This window comes from Halichoerus grypus, chromosome 11 (assembly GCF_964656455.1).
Source record: "Halichoerus grypus chromosome 11, mHalGry1.hap1.1, whole genome shotgun sequence".
Lineage (NCBI taxonomy): Eukaryota > Metazoa > Chordata > Mammalia > Carnivora > Phocidae > Halichoerus > Halichoerus grypus.
In genome coordinates this window covers 42,431,180-42,451,808 of record NC_135722.1, presented here as the reverse complement: position 1 = coordinate 42,451,808, position 20,629 = coordinate 42,431,180, and the positions used below count along the sequence as shown (strand labels likewise).

General features: G+C 41.2%; 1 protein-coding gene across 1 annotated transcript in view; it reads left to right on the top strand.

Moving 5' to 3' along the window:
• Window positions 1-20,629, top strand: part of SPON1 (spondin 1) — a 250,802-nt gene that overhangs the window by 100,158 nt on the left and 130,015 nt on the right. Inside the window, exons 4-5 of the mRNA XM_036119322.2 lie at window positions 3,049-3,122; window positions 7,872-7,994. Of these exons, the coding sequence (XP_035975215.1) occupies window positions 3,049-3,122; window positions 7,872-7,994 (197 nt within the window). The remainder of the gene's footprint in view (window positions 1-3,048; window positions 3,123-7,871; window positions 7,995-20,629) is intronic.

The following is a 20,629-nucleotide window of genomic DNA, read 5'->3' as shown; positions in this document are numbered from 1 at the left end:
AATGAAAACATCTTATAGGAAACACATGTTTTCTATCTCTGGCCACCCACATTTTTACAATTATACTTTTGAAAATTTGGGGTGATTTAATTTTTCTAAATGTGATCATAGGCTTTGCCATTATTCTCTTATTCACAGCAGGAGGAAGAAAATTCAGAGTATCTGTTACAGATGCTAACAAAGGCAGATTTGGGGAGATTCTGGGAGAGGAAACAGCACCAGCAAGGGCCCAGTAGAGTGGAAGAGGTGTTCAGATAAGAGGAAGTTTATTCCCCTTCTCAAACTCTGGAACCCAAGGAGCATGGCACAAAATGGGGACAAATGAAGTTTGGGAGAAATGTTATGAAAACCCTTGAATACAGTGGTAATTTTGTATTTTATCCTATAGATCAGGGGTTTTCAAGCCACGTTAGCAAGAGAATTTTGTTTTGTTTTGTTTTGTTTTGTTTTGTTTTGTTTTAAGTAGATTCCACGCTGAACCCAATGCAAGGCTTGAACTCAAGATCCTGAGATCAAGACCTGCGCTGAGATCAAGAGTCTGACACCCAACTGACTGAGCCAGCCAGGCGTCCCAAGTGAATTTTGTTGAAGTAGAATTTAATTTGCCTGGGAACTCTACACTGCAACCACCCACCAACTCATTTTTACTCTATGGCCCAAGTGCTCTTTTTATTTATTTTATTTTATTTTTTATTTTTATTTTATTTTTTTTAGAGAGGGGAAGAGGTGGGGAAGGGCGAGGGAGAGGGAGAAAGAGAATCTTAAGCAGGCTCCATGCCCAGCATGGAGTTCAATCTTATAACCCTGAGATCATGACCTGAGCCAAAATCAAGAGTCAGATACTTAACAGACTAAGCCACCTGGGCACCCCCAAGTGCTCTTTTTATTTTTTTTTAAGATTGTATTTACTTATTTGAGAGAGAACACAAGCAGGGGAAGGGTCATAGGGAGAAGCAGACTCCCCACTGAGCAGGGAGCCTGTTGTGGGGCTCGATCCCAGAACCCTGGGATCAGGACTTGAGCTGAAGACAGATGCTTAACTGACTGAGCCACCCAGGCATCCCTCAAGTGCTCTTTTTAAAAGAGCAAATCTGATTATCTCATTTCTTAGGATGCACTTGTCAAAGAGATCTTACCAAGCTTGGTGTAAAATGCCATCTCCCTGCAGACTCGGGGTGATGTAGCCCTGTGCACCTCCCCAGCTCATCTCACACCATCTCCCTGGCTTAACCACTGGTCAGTTCTGCAGTGAGCCATGACCCTCCCACATCAAGGATCTTTAAAGGATGTCCTCTCCTTTGTTTCTCTCTCCCACTTGCCCTAGTGAGCTCCTACTCTTTCCAATCTAAGCCTTCTTTTCTGAGGGGAGTCTTTCCTGGCTTGGTCAGGACCCCCTGTGTTATACTCTCCCACATCCTGGGGACTTCTCTGTTCAGCACTTAATCACGGTCATGTTAAATGATTAGCTGCGGATTTAGCTGTCTGGTGCTTTCTCCCCACTATGCTGTCAACTTTGAGAATGGGAAGTGGCCCCATCTGACTTGTCCCTGGCCAGTGTCTGGCTACTAAGCAGGGGGAAGACAAATGGGGGAGGAGGCCACTTTAGTAGGAAAGAAGATGAAGCGTTTAATTGAAGCAAGAATGCCAAACCTGGGCTACTTCCCACAAGTCCTTCTCCTCACCATCCACAGGGGTCTCTGAGGCTCTTCTTGGTGGGGAACACTCTGAAGTGGTAGATAATGGGATGCTCTGACTAACAAAAGGCTTTGTAATTTGGCTTTGGAATGCGTGTTCTCAGGAGAGTTCTCTTGGCCTGAGGAAACTTTCTGCTTGATGGTCAACAGAATGGATCAATGATCAAAGTAGTTTTGCAGAAACAAGAAGCATATTTCATTCATTTATTTCAACATCTCATCTCTCTTGGGTAAGGAAAGACTATAAAAGACATCTGTAGGCTGGTCTGAATTTTATTCTTTTGTGCAAGACTGGGTTTAGAGTAGATGTTTCTTTGGAAAGTAATCTTGGCCTAGGCCCACACCATCGAGAAAACTGCCTCCATATTCTGTAGAGCCATGCACACATTGGCCCCTGCCTGGGTCTGCAGTCATGGGACACAGGGCAGATCATGTGACCCTAACACTCCTTTAGCGTGCTTAGCTGTAATGGAGCCAAGGGATCCCTTTCTCTGTGAAATAGGGCCAATCAAAGTAAAAATTACCTTTTGATTGAGTAGCGTTGCTGAAGAAAATCAATAGAAAGGGCTCGAAATCCACTGGTACCATTTCATTGCTAAGTGTTGTAGACTTCACATTACAGGAACGCTGGGTTTCAGGGTTCAATGTCTGTGAGGCCAGCTGAAAATACACAGCAGAGTGGGTTAAAGGAGACGGAGTCTGTCTGTGCAGCCCTAGATTAAAGGGAAAATGTGTGCTGGCCAGAAGTAATTTTTCAACCTCCAAATATTCTTTCCAGATTCTAAGATCCTGTGTTTGACATGTTTAAGAGAGAGATATAACAGCTGAAATTGTCTTTGTTCAGAATGTAGGAGACAGTTTCGTCTAGACTTTCAGGAAAGATAGAGAATGACATTTTCAGAGCAAATCAAAATACATTTTCAAATTCTTTTTTTCCCCTTCAGGAAGAGGACTTGACATGCTTTTCTGATTTGAATTTGGTGGGTCTATAAATGACTTCAGTCATTTGATACAAAACTATAATAAAATGAGCCATTGAGAAAAGTTACTGAAAATGCCATTAGTTCACTTTTTTACCTTAACAATAATATTAGCACCACCACAGACAGCACAACAACTAATATTTATTGAGTGGTTTCTAAGTATTGACATACATGTTTTTTTATTTAGTTCTCAGAGCAATCCCATGAGGTATGCATTATTATGAATGCCAGTTTTCCAAAGAACAAACTGAGGCACAGAGAGTGAGGGGTGACTCACCCAAAGCCGCACAGCCTTAGGCAGCCAGGCCAGGATCCGACGTCCCTCGAACCTTCTCTCCTCACCGCTGCACTTGTGTCTTCTTTCCCAACAGGGCCAGCATCGTACAGAAACGCATCATTTATTTCCAAGATGAGGGCTCTCTGACCAAGAAACTTTGTGAACAAGGTAAGGACTGCAGGTGGAGGAGGAGCCAGAGAAATGGAAGGGGGCTCATTCAGTCCAGCCACCCAGTGGCAGGACTTCGGTGATTGGGCTTTCTGAGCTTCTCCAGGTTCTGCTCCCTCACATAGCACTGATTTTTAATCTGGCTGTGTGCAGTGGATAATTGGATCCACATTAAGCTCTAATTACTCAGCTTTGATTCCCTGGGTAGGAGATAATGTACCTTATATTGGTGTCGTCTTATTTTTGTGAAACAGTGATTATTCTAAAGAAGTTCCTTGGAATAATTCACAGGACTTAATTAAGAAATGCACAATTGTGTACCTTTAAGATGTCTTTAATCGTTCTCTGGAATAATCACCGGCAGAACTTGTGAGGCACCTGGGCAACATGGGGGGATTTTCTCCAAGAAAGACAAGCGGGAGGTGGGATTGCCAAGGGAGCATTGACCTTATGAGTTTGCCACATTCAAGGACGTGGCCCTTAGGTTTGCAGGCTTATTGATGCCCTCTCCTTGGGTTGAAGGCACTCTAACAAAGCTCATGGAGATCAAGTAGACTGGCAGATCAGAGAAGAGGCTGGGATTCAGATCCAGCCTGGGTTTGAATCCTCACTCTGCCCTTCCCAGCCCTGTGACTTAATATATATTTAAAATAGTACCGCGCCTCCTTGGCACATAGTAAATGCTATATATATATATGTAATATATATATGTGTGTGTGTTAGCTATTGTTACCTGTATCCAAAAGCTTGTTTATTAATCCATCATAAAAAAATTAGGACTTTTAACATCTGAATGTGTTTACAAGTCATTAGAGAACTAAATAAAAATAGAAAATGTTCTACAATTATATATCTTAACTGTCTAATGTCTATTCATTTTTGCAGAATTTTTATTTGCATTTAGAGCAGTTAGCATTTTGAGAGAAATAATCTCCAATTCTAGTAAATCATAAGCTACTAAGAGAAAGAAAGTTTCATATGGGTCTTCTGGGAAAATAGTAATAATAGCTAATATTTTTCAAGCGCTTGTATATGCCAGGCACTCTTCTAAGCACTTCACGTGCCTAGCTCATGTGCTCTGCGTAACAGCCCTATATGGTAAAGACTGTTAGATCATCCCTATTTTATAGGTGAAACGTCTGAGACATGGAAAGTTTTTAAAATCTCACTTAGCATCATACAGCTGGTGGTCAAGAACAGGGTTTGGACCTAGGAGCCAGTGTTCTTAACCACTGCCTTTCTGTTGAAGGGACTACATTTCAGTGCGTTGTACCAAAGCATAGCTCCCTCTGGATGAGTGAGAGCAGAAACTAGGTTCTATGTGGAAGATGGCTTGGAAAGCATGAAAAGAGCAGAGGGAGAGAATTGGATGCCTGCATTAGGGTTATACGTGTCATAGGGGCCAGAGAGCTAGAACCTGGGGGCCAGGTGCCTAGTCAGCTTCCAGGTGGACATGACCACACATGGCTTTGGGGGCCTTCCTTTTTGTATTTAATTACTCAGCCTTTTTGCTAGCGCAGAACATCTTGACTATTGAGGCTCTTTGTTCCTAAAGTATGGTCCCCTTCCTGCCTTCTCTCCATGAGATGACATGCAGGTCCATGAGGTAGAGTCAGAGTGTTCTGGATCACACATTTATAAGCCACCTCTAGATCTACACCCATAGATGGCTAATCACAGCCACTGTGGTCTGGTTTTGTTAGTTTGACATTCAGAGGACAGTCTTATTTCCCAGATTTGAGGGTTCTTAGGAAACACTTTGCTGTCACCCCCGCATACGGACAGCAATCATTAACTAAAGTGCACCTGCCAGAGCCTCAGCCCTGATGTTGTGTGAAGCTAGACAAATATGCTGAATTCTGCAGACGCGGTGTCAAATGGCATGCAAGTCTGTATTGGTTATCACTTCTGAAGCGGAGATCCTATCAGAATGACTAAACATGCCTATGTATAAGAAGATCGTTTTCCAACAGCAACTTTGTGGGCAAAAAAAAGGTCCTGCAGGCCCTGGGCTGAAGGATCATTACGTGCAGTTTTAGACCATCCCCAGAGACAGCAGACCCATGAGGAAATCCCACAATTAGCAAAGCAGATCACCTTAAGAAAGTCTTTAATTTGTAAGCAGAGAGCAAAAGGATTTCTCTTAAATGTGTATGCCTACTTAATTATCTCTAGCTCTTCCATTAAGGTCTTTACATTCTCAGCTTCCTTGGTGAGTCAGATCAAATCTATCAAGGAAGGGGAGAAAGAAACTAGTATCGAGTGTTTTTTCTCAGTTGAAGCTGTGCATCCATAGGGGAAAAATTAACAACTGCAAAGATAAAAGGCAATGGCAATCATTATTTTTTTTTAAAGAAACATAAAACATTAAGTTACTTACAATTAGGAACAGAGAGACATAAAATATTCAAAAAGGTGACCTATACGAAACACATACATGCCCATGTTTACTTGAATACCACGTCACAAACGATGAAGTGAGAGAGATAGAGAAGGAACGCAGAGAAGGAAGGAAAATGTGGGAAAGAAGGAATAAGGAGCAAAGGAAGACTAAGGGGAGAGCTGAAAAGGAAGAAGCTAATGGATGGAGAGTAGAAATGAGAGAGGGGGCAGCTGGGGGATCAGCACGGCCGGAAGTCCCCCATATTGGGCAGGCCCTGCTGCGGTTAGCAGAAGAGGGGTGAGTTACCTCTCGTCATCATCACCCTTTAAAAACCTGGTTCCTTTTCAATAGGCTTTTCCTCAAACAGAACAGTAGGTCTGTTTTTAGTTTCAAACTTAGAGCCTTATTTTTTAAATGGAAGCTAATTTTCCTTTGGAATTCCAAAAGGTTTACTGTAAGTGTATTCCCCTGAACTCCTGACTATGTCTTTAAGTTTACTATCCATATCTGAAAGCCCTTTTGAGAAGGTAAAGCTACCAATTTGCCTTATTTTGGTTTTTTGAGAGATTGCTCTGTCATTAAATGGCACCTGGGAGCTACAATTGAAACCCCTCCATGTATCTCTTAGCTTGGAATCCCTTTTTCAAAACTAATTTAGTTCTTTTATAACATAGTTGATCATAATAATAATAATGGAAATGTAAAAGGAAAAAAATCTTTAAGAGTTCCTAATTTACGCTACCTTTCCTGAAATATATTCAATAGGGCTTGTCCCTTAACTATCAAAGTGGCTTACACAGGAATGGTACCTGGGTTTCATGTGCATTAAGCAACCTAGAGCCTGCTCCTAAGCACAGACAATGCACAGGCCTCTTCCAAGTGTAGAGAAAAAGAATAGCCAAACAATAATTTCTATTTTGGGTGGTTTCAGACCTCTTCTTTGGTGCTGTTTAGAAACCCTGGAGCTATATAGGGAAGCCATATTTTAAATGCACCAGGCTTCACTTGAAAAAGCATAGAGAAATACACACACAAAAATTACTCTCATTGGTGTTTATGCAGACCTATCCAGCAGAAGGTCCTTCCTGGAGTGATACAGCACAAAGATTAAGAACCTGGACTCTGGACTCAAAAAGGCCTAAGTTCCAGTTCTGCCTGCAAACCTACTAACCCCGTGACCTTGCACTGGTTACCTAATTGCCTCAGTTTACTGATCTGCAAAATGGCGTTAACTAAAGTACTTACCTCCTGCGGCTGCTAGGATTAAATGAGACAGTGCATGGAAAGAGATCAGCACCTACAAGGACTCTATACAATGTTGTTATTATTACCATATTTCATACTTTTGCTCCATCCTAGAGTGCAGAATTCACTTCTTCTATCCATCACTGATTTTGCATGTTCAGACCAAAGGTACCCAGTGAATTCCACAAGGAAGACTTTTAAATGCTCTTCCTGACACTCAAAAAGATTTTTATACTGTCACTGCTCTTTATATAATATTTAAGAATAAATGTCCAACTTGCAAAAAAAAGAACCTTTATGTTAATACCACTGGAGAAACCAAAGAAAAAGCAGCTGAAGCAAGTTGCATTTGTAAGCCTTTGTTTGGTCTTGCAGGAAGCAGAACAGACTGAAAGCAACAATGCAGTTAGGGATGTGAGCTTGACAATCGGAAATACTGAATTTATTCATGTAATCTCTCTTTCCCCACTTATCAGCTATTCACAGATAAAAATGGGGACAGAGAGGGAATCTTGTTAAGTTTTTCCTGGCTGCTGCTGTGCTCAGAAGTAAACCTGAACTTACCAACATCGTCCTAAACCCTCACCCCTCCCAAGTCTCTGAAAGCTTGATAAGAAGGGATGTGACTATATATGCATTTTTTACGATAGTTTTCGGCAGTCCTTTATGTCTGTCTACTTGTTCTCACTGCTCCTCTGCAAAGCTGTTCCTTCTGGTCCTGGCAATTCAGCCCCAGAGAACATTTCTTAGAGAAAACACACACATGCATATTCCTCTTAAAATTTAGTGGGAAAGTCCTATTGTGGGAAAAAAGGATAACAGTAAATTTTATCCCTGGTTTCCTAAATATTCAGCCTTATTGGTCTCACAGGTCTCCTCACATTGTTAGAGCAAAAAGTTCTGAGTCTTTTTTATTTGCAGAATATAATTACCATACTTAGAGTTATATAAAAATCCTTTATAGCCCAAGTACTGACCTGGTTCTGGGTGTTGTTAGTCGATGAAAACTGCACGTCATCTTCTTTTCCCAAGCCTTAAGGATAGGATAAGACCAAGAGGGTGCTGCCTTATAAGTGACCCACATTTGTTTCCTAACTTAGTGATTTCCCTGACTGTTTCAGATTCCATGTTTGACGGGGTGACTGACAAACCAATCTTAGACTGCTGTGCCTGTGGAACTGCCAAGTACAGACTCACATTTTATGGGAATTGGTCCGAGAAGACGCACCCAAAGGATTACCCTCGTGAGTAGAGTAGACACCTCGTGGATTGGGGGAAGGCGTGCAGTGAAGTTGTCTGGTTGTGGGGTAAACCAGCCGAAGTGTGTCAGGTCTATTGGCTTTTACCAGCTGACTCATGAAATACACATTCCCAGAAAGTGAATTCATCAAGATTAGCAGATATAATACTGGTATGCTTTGAGCTTTCGTTGCATAGCATTGTTCTAATTTGTGATTTAAAAAAATATTTCGAAGGTCATGCTGCTTATCTTCAGGTCAAGCATTTGGTAACCTCAGTCCCCCTAAAGAGGCTCTATCCATGAATTGCACAATAGATCTATCTGTGCTGGAAATAGCTGGCAAGAAGGACCTGCTCTTGACTCCACAGATTAAGGTCAACAAACATTCGACATCCTCAGTCATAATGCTGGTAATCTATCTGCACACCCTTTCCCTACGGATTCCAGATACCACCTTACAATCCTTCATGACACCATGCTCCAGATAGCTAATACCAATCCATGGGAGTTGTTAAGAGGCCCCAAACTTGCTATTTTGGAGAAGATCCTTAATCAGGACCCTACCAACTCCCTTTTATCATATGATCATCTCAACAAATACCTAGCATGTGCCAGGCACCATGCTAAGCTCTAGCGATATAATAGTGAACAAAAAAAGACACAACCCATATTCTCATACAACTCAGAGATTTGTGGGGAGACAGGCACTTACTGAATAATCACACACAAAAATGTGAAAATTCTAATGATGAGTAGTGGACCTACCGTGTGCCAAGCATTTGTACATATGTTATGTCATTTAATCCTCAGAATAACCTGTGTTTGTGGATGAGCTCACTGAATATCAGAGAGGTGTCATGATTTGCCCCTAGTCAGATGTAAGTTAATAGTGGATCCAAGATTTGAAAAGGGATTTGTCAGGCTCCTTGGACTGCCTTTAAGACCCAGTGACGCTCATTCTCTCTAACTGTGGGTGGCAGGCTGTTGGTGTGGGGCACTGAGCACGATTTTTCTGTTCGTTGTCTGTTTTATTCTTATTCATTTCACTTTTGAGTTGCCACAGCTGGGAAAGACAAGTGGAACTGGGAGAAAGAGATTAAAAAGAGGGATTTGGGTCAGCCCCCAAAAAAGGGGGAGCAAAGGGTATGTAGTTGGGACTTAAGAAGACCTGGTCCAGACCAGAGCCTCCATAGTCCCCAGGCAGCCCACCCAGCAGGGACTTGGCAGATCAAGATTATTTAATTTTACCCACATGTAATCAAGACTTGGGATCTTAGAAGCTTCTTCCTAGTTCATTCTTCTCACTCTGGGATTCAGCTTGATCTGCTTCAGCTGGTGTGGGAGACCTGTGTGAACAAAGTTGGACTCTCTTCCTGGGGAGGAAGAAACCACTTGGAACAAGGATGATGGAAAAAAATTTCCTCCAGTGCCTGCAGTCCACTAACCCAGAGGAAATAAAATGTTAGGGGCCCATTACTCATCTTTCGTAATCCTAAGGAGCTTCTTGTGCTGTTCTGTTCTGACACTGTTATTCCCCAGAATTTGGGGGAAAAAAAAAAAAGTACAGACCATTGTTTCTGGGTCTTTGGGCCAAATCAAGTACAAATCTATTCAGAATTTCTGTGGAGTTGTTGGGAGTTTCTTAATAAAACAGACATGTGCTCTAGATCCCCCAGGATTGTTCCTTTGTCAGATGTCAGTGTATCTTATTTTGGGGTTGGAAAAATCTGGTCACTATGTACAGAGGAGCGTTTATCACATCGGACTGTAATTATTTCTTAAGGAGTCTTTCTTCTCTATCAGGCAGAGCAGTCCTCCAGAACAAAAGCCATGACACGCTCATCTTTCATTCTTAGTGCCTTGGAAGTGCCTGGTGCCTTCCCAAGTATTAGGTACTGATTGTTGAATTCAGAGTAGCATTCGCTGAGACCTGGGAAGCAGACTTCTAGCTCCCATCTAGTCACCATGGCCAATACTGATGAGGAATTGTAGGCCAGACCTTCCTTAGAGGGAAAGGGGTCAGAGGATTGGAGCCAATGGGAAGGACAGAGAGAGGGTCTAAGAAGGACTTTGAAAATTCGATGCTGGCAGAAGTGATTTCTACTAATCTTAAGTAATAGATGACTTTCCTTTTGCTGCTCCAGGGATGATCTTGTCTTGATAACCAACCCTTGCCATGAAGCCCAATTAAGTCATGATGCTTCCCAACCATAGTGCAAACTGATAAATGTCAGGTCCCTCTCCCCTTTATTATTGCTCATCCCAAATACCACTTTGTCCACAAGGATCTCAGAGCAGCAATTCTCAAGCTTTTTAATTTCAAGATGCTTAAAAATTATTGAGAACTGAAACATCCTTTTGCTTATATGAGTTGTGTCTATCAAAATTCAACATATCAAAAATTAAAACAGAAGTTTTAAAATATTACTTATTAATTAACTTAAAAAGTAACATATAATGAATTAGCAATAATAAACCCATTACATGTTAACATATTTTATGAAAATAATTATATTGTCTAAAACAAAAGAAATTTAGTGAAAGAGCATCATTGTTTTACATTTTTGCAAATCTCTTTAATATCTGACTTAATTAGAAGACACCTAGATTTTCCTATTTGCCTCTGCATTCAACCTGTTGTGGTATGTTTTTTTGGTTGAAGTATATAAAGAAATTCTATCTCACACAGATATGTAACTGGAAAAAGGAAGAATATTTTAATAACTTTTTCATTAATTACAGATAATCTTCTTTGATACTATACCAGAACTCTACAAAGGGTAGTTTTTTTTTTTTAAGATTTTATTTATTTATTTGAGAGAGAGAGAGAGCAGAGAGCACAAACAGACAGAGGGAGAGGGAGAAGCAGGCTCCCCACTGGGCAGGGAACTGATGCGGGGCTCCATCCCAGGACCCTGGGATCATGACCTGAACTGAAGGCAGATGCTTAACTGACCGAGCCACCAAGGCATCCCCAAAGGGTAGTTCCTTAAAAGATAATTACAGTGTAGAACATGAAACCATAGCATTAAACGTGTACTCTGTTACATTAAAATGCATTGCTTTACTTTGCACTTTGAATGAATCTTTTACAAATAAATGATTTTGTGACATCATACATTGGTCATTTGGAACATACTGGTTTACCAAGTTACGCAGATGGTCCAGATGTTGAGACATCAAAAATCACATTCATTAATATTGCTTCCATTCTCATCAGAAACATGTTTAAGCATTAGAAAGCTACCGGATTCAGGGCGCCTGGGTGGCTCAGTTGGTTAAGCGACTGCCTTCGGCTCAGGTCATGATCCTGGAGTCCCGGGATCGAGTCCCACATCGGGCTACCTGCTCAGCAGGGAGTCTGCTTCTCCCTCTCCCGCTCCCCCCTCTTGTGCTCTTTCTCTCTCTCACTCTCTCTCTCAAATAAATAAATAAAATCTTTAAAAAAAAAAAAAAAAGAAAGCTACCAGATTCATAGTGACAGATACAAGTTTTCCAAAATTCTAAGTTTTGCTTGAAAGTTTGAATTTCGTCATTGGCAACGCATCCTGTCTGTTGTTTTCCTCGAAATGACAAGCTCACTTCATTTTTGAGAAAACGTCTACCACATTCTCCAGTCGGAATAGCCATAATTTGTCTGTCATTGGTTCTTTCAAGTAAAAATGACGTTTATGAAAATAAGTGTCCAGTCCAGCTTGCAAGAGCATTTACTCAAGACAATCATCGCCTCTGAGTACATACAGAAGTGTTTCGTGCATGTTCCCCAGTTAGTCACACAGAATGGGAGAAAAATGTGTACTCAGACGTGCAGAGACTAACACATAACGTTAATAATTTTTATTGTTTCATCAAAAACATTCTAAAGTGAAGCTGACTCTGCATTGTTTCCTGCGGCTCCTGGCAGTGACCGCTGACAGCCTTCGAGGCCACTGCTTGGATGGGCGCTAAGTGACAGCGGGCTCACGCTTTAGCACCATCAGGGTGAGGGCCAACATGTGGCAAATGTCTCAGTATTATTGTGAAAATAGTTGTCACCTCACAGACCCCCTGCAAGGGCCTCAGGGTCCCCAGAGGTCTGTAGACCACACTTGGAGAACTTCTGCCGTAGGACAGGATAGCACCCTAAGGTGTCTGTCCTTCAGTTCTCTTTGGGTGACTTGCCCTGGAGAATTCGTATTGGGCTCTACAAGAGGATTGGGCAACGCCCTTGTGCCTTCAGTCCTTGCTTGTGGGGGCCACATCGACAGGTGGCTCTTCTCAACCACTGTACAAGATGGTTGGTCCCAAATGCTGTTTCTGGGGTTCCCTTTCTTGGAGAACAGAGGACTCTGCATCCACGACAGCCCCCTCCCTGGGAGAGGCTAGGTGTGGTGAAATCAGGAAGACCAGGTGATGGCCCAGGCTGACATCCCCTCGCCATTGTAATGCCATAAACCTCTGCTGCCCATCTGGAAGTAGTGAAATCCTTTTAAAACACCCCCAACTGGGCAGTTTCGAAATCCATTTTAAGGCTGGGTCTTGCAAGTTTTACCTCCTAATTTTATAAGTGAAAAAAACCTGAAGCACAAAGTTAAGGGCTCAGATCATATAGCCAGAGAGTTTCAGAAACAAAATCAAAGCTCAGATCTCTTGATTCCCTTTTGCCTTCTTCTGGGCGCTGTCACAAGGCCGTCTTCTCTCCTCTGCAGTGAAATTCAATGTCTCATACACAAAGCATCTTTTAAGCATCTGCTGTACTCATGTGGCCTCAGCCGATACTAAATTCTGAACAGCTTTGCCCCACTGTACAAAGACCTCCCCTCTAGAGATCCTAACTTAGAAGTCAGAAAGAGAAAGTCTGGATTCACTGAGCCCGAACAGAGTTCCAGAACCCTGAAGTGTTAGGAGAAGTGCAAGCAAGCCCCCCAGTGTCTGTCCTCGGCAGTCTTCAGTGTCCAGAAGCCGTCCAGGAGCTTGTGTCCTTTACAGGACATGGTGGCCAGGCAGGGTCACCTCAGAGGGATGTCCCAGGGTTTGGAGACAGGCCCTGTCTTCGCCAGGGGATTGGGAGTTACCTAACATGCTGAGTCACTTTGCTCACTTGCTCTGAACACAGCTCCTAGGTTTGTTTGTTTGTTTAAGATTTTATTTCTTCATTTGAGAGAGAGAGCGAGCACGAGGCAGGGGGAGCGGGGGCAGAGGGAGAGGGAGAAGCAGACTCCCCGCTGAGCAGGGATCGCAGGACCTGGAGATCATGACCTGAACCGAAGGCAAACGCTTAACCATCTGAGTCACCCAGGCGCCCCAGGCTCCTAGGTTTTTGACAAATGCCTCCACCCTGTAGAGATTCTGTAATGTCCCTTGACGATGTAAACTGCACAACACTCCCCATTTTTGATATGGTATCAGTTTTAACACTGTTTAACAAATACGTATTGATGAAAAGAACATTTTTTCCAGGAGCCAATTATTTTTGTTTCATCTGATGACACATTGCCTAAAATATAAACATGGCCACTGGGAAATACACTCTGCAGAATCAAAGTTACTTTTACAATGAAACTCAGCCATCTTTTCCATTGGGTCATGTTATTTAAAAATTATTAGTTATTAAATCTAATCACATAAAAGACCACCACTCTAACCCTTGGCAACAACTCTCATTTCTTCATATGTTCATCCACATAGAGAGTTGCACATTTGGAAACATTGCATCCTACTTCATGCCTTTGGTTTTGTTTCCATAGTCATAATTTGTTACATCACCTTGCTCTAAAACGCTTATCTAACTGTTCTTTTATTGAACATCTAGGTGATGTCAGGTCTTTTGCTAACATAGAAAAGCACTACAACAAAAAAGCTTTTTTTTTAAAGATTTGTTTATTTGAGAGAGAGAGAGCAGGGGGAGGGGGTGAGAGAATCCTCAAGCAGACTCCCCACTGAGCATGGAGCCTGACAACGGGGCTTGATCCCAGGACCCTGACATCATGACCTGAGCCAAAATCAAGAGTTGGCCACTTAACCGACTGAGCCACCTGGGTGCCCCACAATAAAAAAAACTTTGCAGTAAAGTCTTCTTCCACCCTTTGTCCTTCCTTTGAATCATTTCCTTGAAATAATTTCCCAAGAGCAAGACAGCCCGATCAAAGGATACGCACTTTTTATGGGCTCTTAAGACATTTTGCCAGATTCTTCTCCAAAATATTTGTATCAATTCAGCATGTTACCAATAATGAATAAATAGATCTCTTTCTCCTAGCCTCCTCAGCATTTAACTTAACATTTTCTGTTTGAGTTTTGCCAATTAACGGTTATAAAAAATTAACTCATTATTTTAAATTGTCATTGGTTTAATGACTAACATATTTGAATCTTTCTTTGTGCTTATTGTGTTTGCCTTTAAAACCCCTATGGCATTGACAGGAATCAAGTCTGATTTTGCTCATTATCTCCTCAGGGCCTAGCTCATTGTCTGGCACATTGAAAGCCTCTAAATAAATAATGTGGAATGAATGAATGAGAAGCAGTTACAAAATGAGCAAGGAAAAGGGTGGAGGGAGATGAACAATGAGAAGCCACTGAAGAGGTTGGGGCAGGAGAAAGAGGACCTTATATGGCTGCTAAGTGGGGAGCAGATTGGATGGTGGTTGCAGTTAATTGGGAAGGTAGGTGAGGAGGATATTACAGTGATGGTGCTAGCTCGGACTAAGGCAGTGGTTGTGGTGATGGGGTGAATGGATGGACTGGAGATATCTTTCAGAGGTAGATTCTGTCATGGATTGGATGCAGAGGAGTGACAGAGAAAAGCATGAGCTGACAAGCACTCTTGCTTCTTAAAATATTCCTCAATATTATTGTCTCTCTATTTTTGCAAGTGATCATGAAATCATTTTATCAAATTCTGTAAAGGATCCTGTCAGAATTTTAAATGGGATTGCATTAAATCCCTAAATTACTTTTGGAAGAATTGTTAGCTGTATAATATTTAGCTTGCTCACTTTCTTCCCATTTGTGATAAGACAATATGTGGGTTTCCGCAGCCCAGTGCCTAGAACAGTCATGAGTCACAGGTGGACCATAGGCCTCTTCTCTCCATCTAACTTCAGAAACAAAATGAAACATTCAACAAACAATAATCCCACTCCTTCCCACCATCACAGGGCAATCCCTCTCCAGGCTGAGTAATTGTGCCCATCAGCGCCCCCCAGTGGTGCCACCACCAGGCTGTGTATGAATAGAGATGTCACCGGGAATTAGAGTTTGGTACCAAGTACATGTGTCACAATACACAGTTTTAGTGAAAGACGGATTAAAAGAGAAAGGATTTCCCCCTTTTTCTCCCTCTCTTCTCTCCATCTCTCTGGGAAATCTTGCGGCAACAACTCTCTGTGTTATGCACCGGGATGGGGAAGGAGAGTCAGTTAATCTGGTCTTCCAGTTAAAAATGGCAGGTTGAATGCAAACATTAATTTCTGATCTTTCCTCCAACCGCATAAAGATAGCACTAGATGAATAAAAAATAAACTCACAAAGTCAAGAAAAAAGGAAAGAAGACCACACCCTACCAGAGATATTGGCAAAATCTGGGGAGCTGGAGAGGTGGCAACTCTCAGCAGAGCAAAGAAGGAAGAATCCTCCGTACCTGTAGAGAGGGGGAGTGCATAAGAGCCAAGCCAACTGCTTGCACAGAACACAGGAATAGCCTCAGGAACCAGGCGTTCAGCACAATGGATGAAAAAAGCCTACCATCGTGAAACTTTAGAGTAATGGGGGTAGGGGGACAACCCAAAAAGCATCCAGAAAAACAGGCAACAAAGAATCAGACCTTTTTAGAACAACACAAGAACTACACCACAGTGGAGCAATGTCAAATTTCAAACTCGTGGTTCTAAATTCTGAGGGGGGACCCTTTTTGCTCAGCCTGGAGACCAGACAAAGACAGAGCAGTTCTGTTTTGTCTCCATGTGCTAGTTGGGCTTCTTTGTAGATGGCTTTTTCATGGAAGTTTCTTTATTTTGTTTTGGTGAAGAGAGTATGTAATAGAACATTTCTGCTTTTGTGTATTTACAGAATTTGCTTTGTTTGGTTTTTCATGACCTCATATCTGTTTACTCGAGAAAGCCTTTTTCCCTTATTCCACGCAGGTGCTGAGGGATATGTTATTTACTTTATGGCACACGAGCATCCTTGGTCCATTCGGGGCCCCTCTGGCTTTATTTGCTTTTTGTTACATTCCATGTACCCCACATAGGACGACTGTCATATTCTAATCTTTCTGCCATCTTGTTTTATATTTGCTGATTGTAATTTCTTTTTGTTTTTTTTTTTTAACCACTTCTATTCTTTCCATTGCCTGCATTAAGTTTTCTTCTGCTGGTTTAGACATTATTTGATTCATGTTGTTGTTCTTGTGGTGGTTGCCTCTAATTTAAAACACATACTTAGGTTGATTTATCTGTATTGATTTCATAAACATTTCAATATTGGTCTTCCTCTGAACAAAACAAGAACGTTAGCGTGTTCTCAGATTCCTTTGTTGTCTACCACCCCTCGACCCAAATACACACTCATGTTGGCTATTTTCGAGGAGAGTCTTTGATCTCCCGTGTATTTCCGTGTCTCTGGTAGTTCCATGGGTCTGTGTTTCTGAAGTTTCCGGGGTTGAACTCAGAGGAGTGAGGCGTGAGTGCTAATTCACCATCTCATCAGGAACCAACAATAAACTTGCAGGGTTTTTTATTTATGGTGTTCAATCCTTTTAATTCTTGGCAGTATCTATACTTACTGCTATGATGGTAAGTTTAATTATGTTTATTCAGGCTCTATTACTTGATCATTTCTTCTTGATTTTTCATGTTCTGATAATGGGGTACTAACACTTTGATCTAAAACTGTGTACTTATCATTTCTCCTTGATCTTTAACAGATTGTTTTCCATTTGTCACTATGTCTTTGGAACCTATAGCATCATATCATTATATCATCGTGATTAACTCTGACTTTCAACATTGCATAATTAACATAATTAGCTGGCTTTAATAACTTTTGCCTTAAATTCAATCGTGTCTGAAAACTCACCTGCTTTTTCTTCCCTTTAATTAATTTCCCTTTTAAGTGTTTTTTTAAATTTATTTTTTCTTATTTTTAGACTGTCTATGCCTTTTAAAGATTTTCCAGTAAACTATTGCATTCATCCAATTGGAAGGGCTTTTGTGTTTTTCTTCCTTTTTTTTTTGTTTCAGTTTTTTTATTTGTTCTGTTTTGTTTTGTTTCTCAACGTGATTATTTAAACTTACACTTACTTTAACCTCAGTCCTATGCAGTTTATGTTCTGCCATTCTACTTTTTACCTCTCTGTTGTTATTGTTAATTTGTTTTCTTATTTCTAGATTTTCTTTGGTATTACATAGGCAACGAGCATGTATTTAGTTTTGGTTTTGCTTATTTTTATTTTGTTTGGCAACAATCTTCTTTTAAGTCAATTAGCTATCAATTTAAAACATACAACAAGGTTTTACTTCTATTTTATCAGTATACTCCTATATTATTAGCATAGCATCTTTTGATTCACTCTTATGAGAAACCTTTGCTGGTTTTTGTTTTTCTCAACCCTTTTCTTACTTCCATTCTCCATTGACTTCACTTACTACTCAGTTCATTTCTTTTTATCTACTTTTATTTTAACAATTCTCCTCATTCCCAACTCCCATCAATTCTCTGTTATTGTTCTTATTTACTTACCTCCTCAATAAAGATGTACTGATTCAGGATTTTTTACTATTTTTAACAACATCATTTTTTTTCAGGTCTTTTTAAGATCAGATTTCTTTTTGAAATAAACTTGGAATCCAACACTTGCCCATTAGTGGGTGATTGAACTTCTTAAGACTGAAATTCTGTGTGAGTCTTTGCATTTGGCTAGCAACTCAACTGGGTAAAAGCCTAAATTATACAGTTTTTTACTCTGACTATGGTTTATCCATGGTTTTCCATTATAGTGAAAAAAAAAAAAAAAACCTAGTCCTTATTCACTTATGATTTATATTCCCTTACATGAAATCTATAACCTAGCTCCGCACAGAGTGCTTTCTTCTTCTTCTGCAGTTAAAATATTTGATGACACCCGCTATTCTAAATGAGATCTTCAATAGGGCTTTATGTATACCTTCAGCTATTTTATTAGTGGTGACATTATTCTTCGAGGTCATTTTTTTTTTTTCTAATCTTTGATTTGTTGTTGTTGTTCTTTATTGTTTGTCCAGTCATTCCACAGATCTATTCAGAGCATCTCCTGTGTGCTGGCAGCGTGTCAGTTCATTCCTGTTTATTCCTTCTGTTTCCTCAGGAACTCCGTGCTTGGCCAGGATGCTCTGTTCCCCAGACCCATCTTCTTTCGCATCTTTTCCTATCTCTCTCTGTACTCTGCATGTTTTCCCCTAGTTCATTTCTCTTTCTCTGGTAAGTTTCCTATAGCATCCGGTCCCACATTGGACTCGTGTTCTCATTGTTGGCGCCTACCCACTCCTTCCTCCCATAATGAGTTCTCCTGAAATAGGTATATTTTAAAAATACATCGCAACTCTTCTCTAACTTCTGTTTTTATTTTTGTTTCATTCCATGGCTTATTGCTTCCCCCTCACACCTCATACTGCACCCAGCTTCTTAATTCAGAGTTCTTCTCTCATTCTGCCAAACATTTTTAATAGTTCAAAATCATTTCTCCCCCTTTTACTCATTTTTTCCTCATGTGATGATTATGACTGCTATCTCGGAAACCTTTGCCTCAGGGGTGCCTGGGTGGCTCAGTCGTTAAGCGTCTGCCTTCGGCTCAGGTCATGATCCCAGGGTCCTGGGATCGAGCCCCGCATCGGGCTCCCTGCTCAGCAAGAAGCCTTCTTCTCCCTCTCCTGCTCCCGCTGCTTGTGTTCCCTCTCTCGCTGTGTCTCTCTCTGCCAAATAAATAAATAAAATCTTAAAAAAAAAAAATGAAACCTTTGCCTCAGACGATTTCATTGGCATTTAAATAGGACTTGAAATTGGAAGGTTCCAGCCTCTCGTGCTGCCTCCCTCCTGGAGGTCCACAAACTAGTTCTCAAGCATACCCTTTCTTAAATAAGATATGCCTTCGCTGGACTGACCATTTAGTATGATATATAAAGTATTACTGTCCTTGTATCTATCAAGGTAAAGTCTCATTACCACCAGTAGGGGTAAATTAATTTATTGATGACTTATTTGCCATTTACTCCTGCCGGCTGGCAGTTCAAAGAGCACATGGTTAGTGCATCTCATTCATGCAGCTTAAATGGCCACCTGTTTGGAACTGATTTGAGGAGGAAGAAGTATTGGATTCATTGGCAAGTCATGGATTAGTTATTATGTAAGTTCTAATGCCACCAGTTCCCCTGGCAAAATGGATGTGATTAACATTTAAGTATGACACCAGCCCATGCATTTTTCCTGCAGTATTTCCTTCAAACTTGTTTGCCAGAACCTGGGCAGCGACTCCAAGAAACGCATACTTTAATAATAAAGACTTGATTTTCCCTTTGCATGAGAATATCCTAAACTCCAAAAAGTCTTTATGAAACTGAAGGAGAGGGAATGTACAAAGTCCATTAAACCACAGCATTATGTATGGTTACCCAGGAATTTGCACACAAAACTCAGCTATAGCTAATGGCATTTATGCACTTAAGTTTTCCAAACAAGGAGCTGAAAGATCTACCCTCAAGAATTGTTTCTGCTGAGAAAGGGCAACTATTTATAATCATGAGTGGAGTTTCTGCAAAGGTCTGTGCCAGGCACTACAGTCCTGGCAGACGGCCCTCCCCAGTTTGCAAGAACTCTCCTGTTCGGGGCTGGAAGTGAAGCATGAGTACAAAGAAATACTTGCAGCATTTTCCTAGCCTCAGTTAAATTTCAGAGTGAAAGAACAAACACATAACAGGACAAAGGATATAGGAAATCACAGCACAAGCAGCCCTGCCTTATTTTTAGTAAAAAGGATTAGTAAGGGCGACCCTGCAGTAAAGCGGATTGCCTGGGATCAGGGAGTAGGATGGTTGTAATCTCTTTACTAGAACACTGAGTTGATTGATTAAATTAAAAGTTATGAGTCAAATGCCCCCCAGAACATCTTGGAACCTTTCAGTCTCTGCGTATTCATGTGATCCTAATGACCTTCCATTGGAAGGGAAAAGAGTGTGCTACCTGTAGGGAACCCATGAAGAAAGGCTAGGGAGCAAGCTAAACCTTTTCACAACTGCCAGCAAGAGTTTAATTAAACTCTCTCTAACATAATCAGCTTGGTTCAATTTAAGAGCAATGCGTGCCATGTTTTCCCTGCACATGGAGCGTCCCAGGGTCCTGCAGCTCAAGTGGAAAGAACAATGAAAAGCAGAAGGCTTTCTCTTCACATCTGGCTCATCGAAATGGGGCTAAGAGGCTTTCTGGAGGCTTTTGCTGACTGGGACAGTTAGTGTTTACAGATGTGAGTGGCTTTCAGTCATTGAATGCAAATTGCGTTTGCTTTGTTGTGCACACCCTGGGAAAACCAAGAGGAAGAAGAGGAATAATGTTCCTTTATCCGCCCACCCACATTGAGATTCAGGGCACAGTCTTTTCAGGTTTATCGGGTCCCTAAGCAACCTTTGAAGA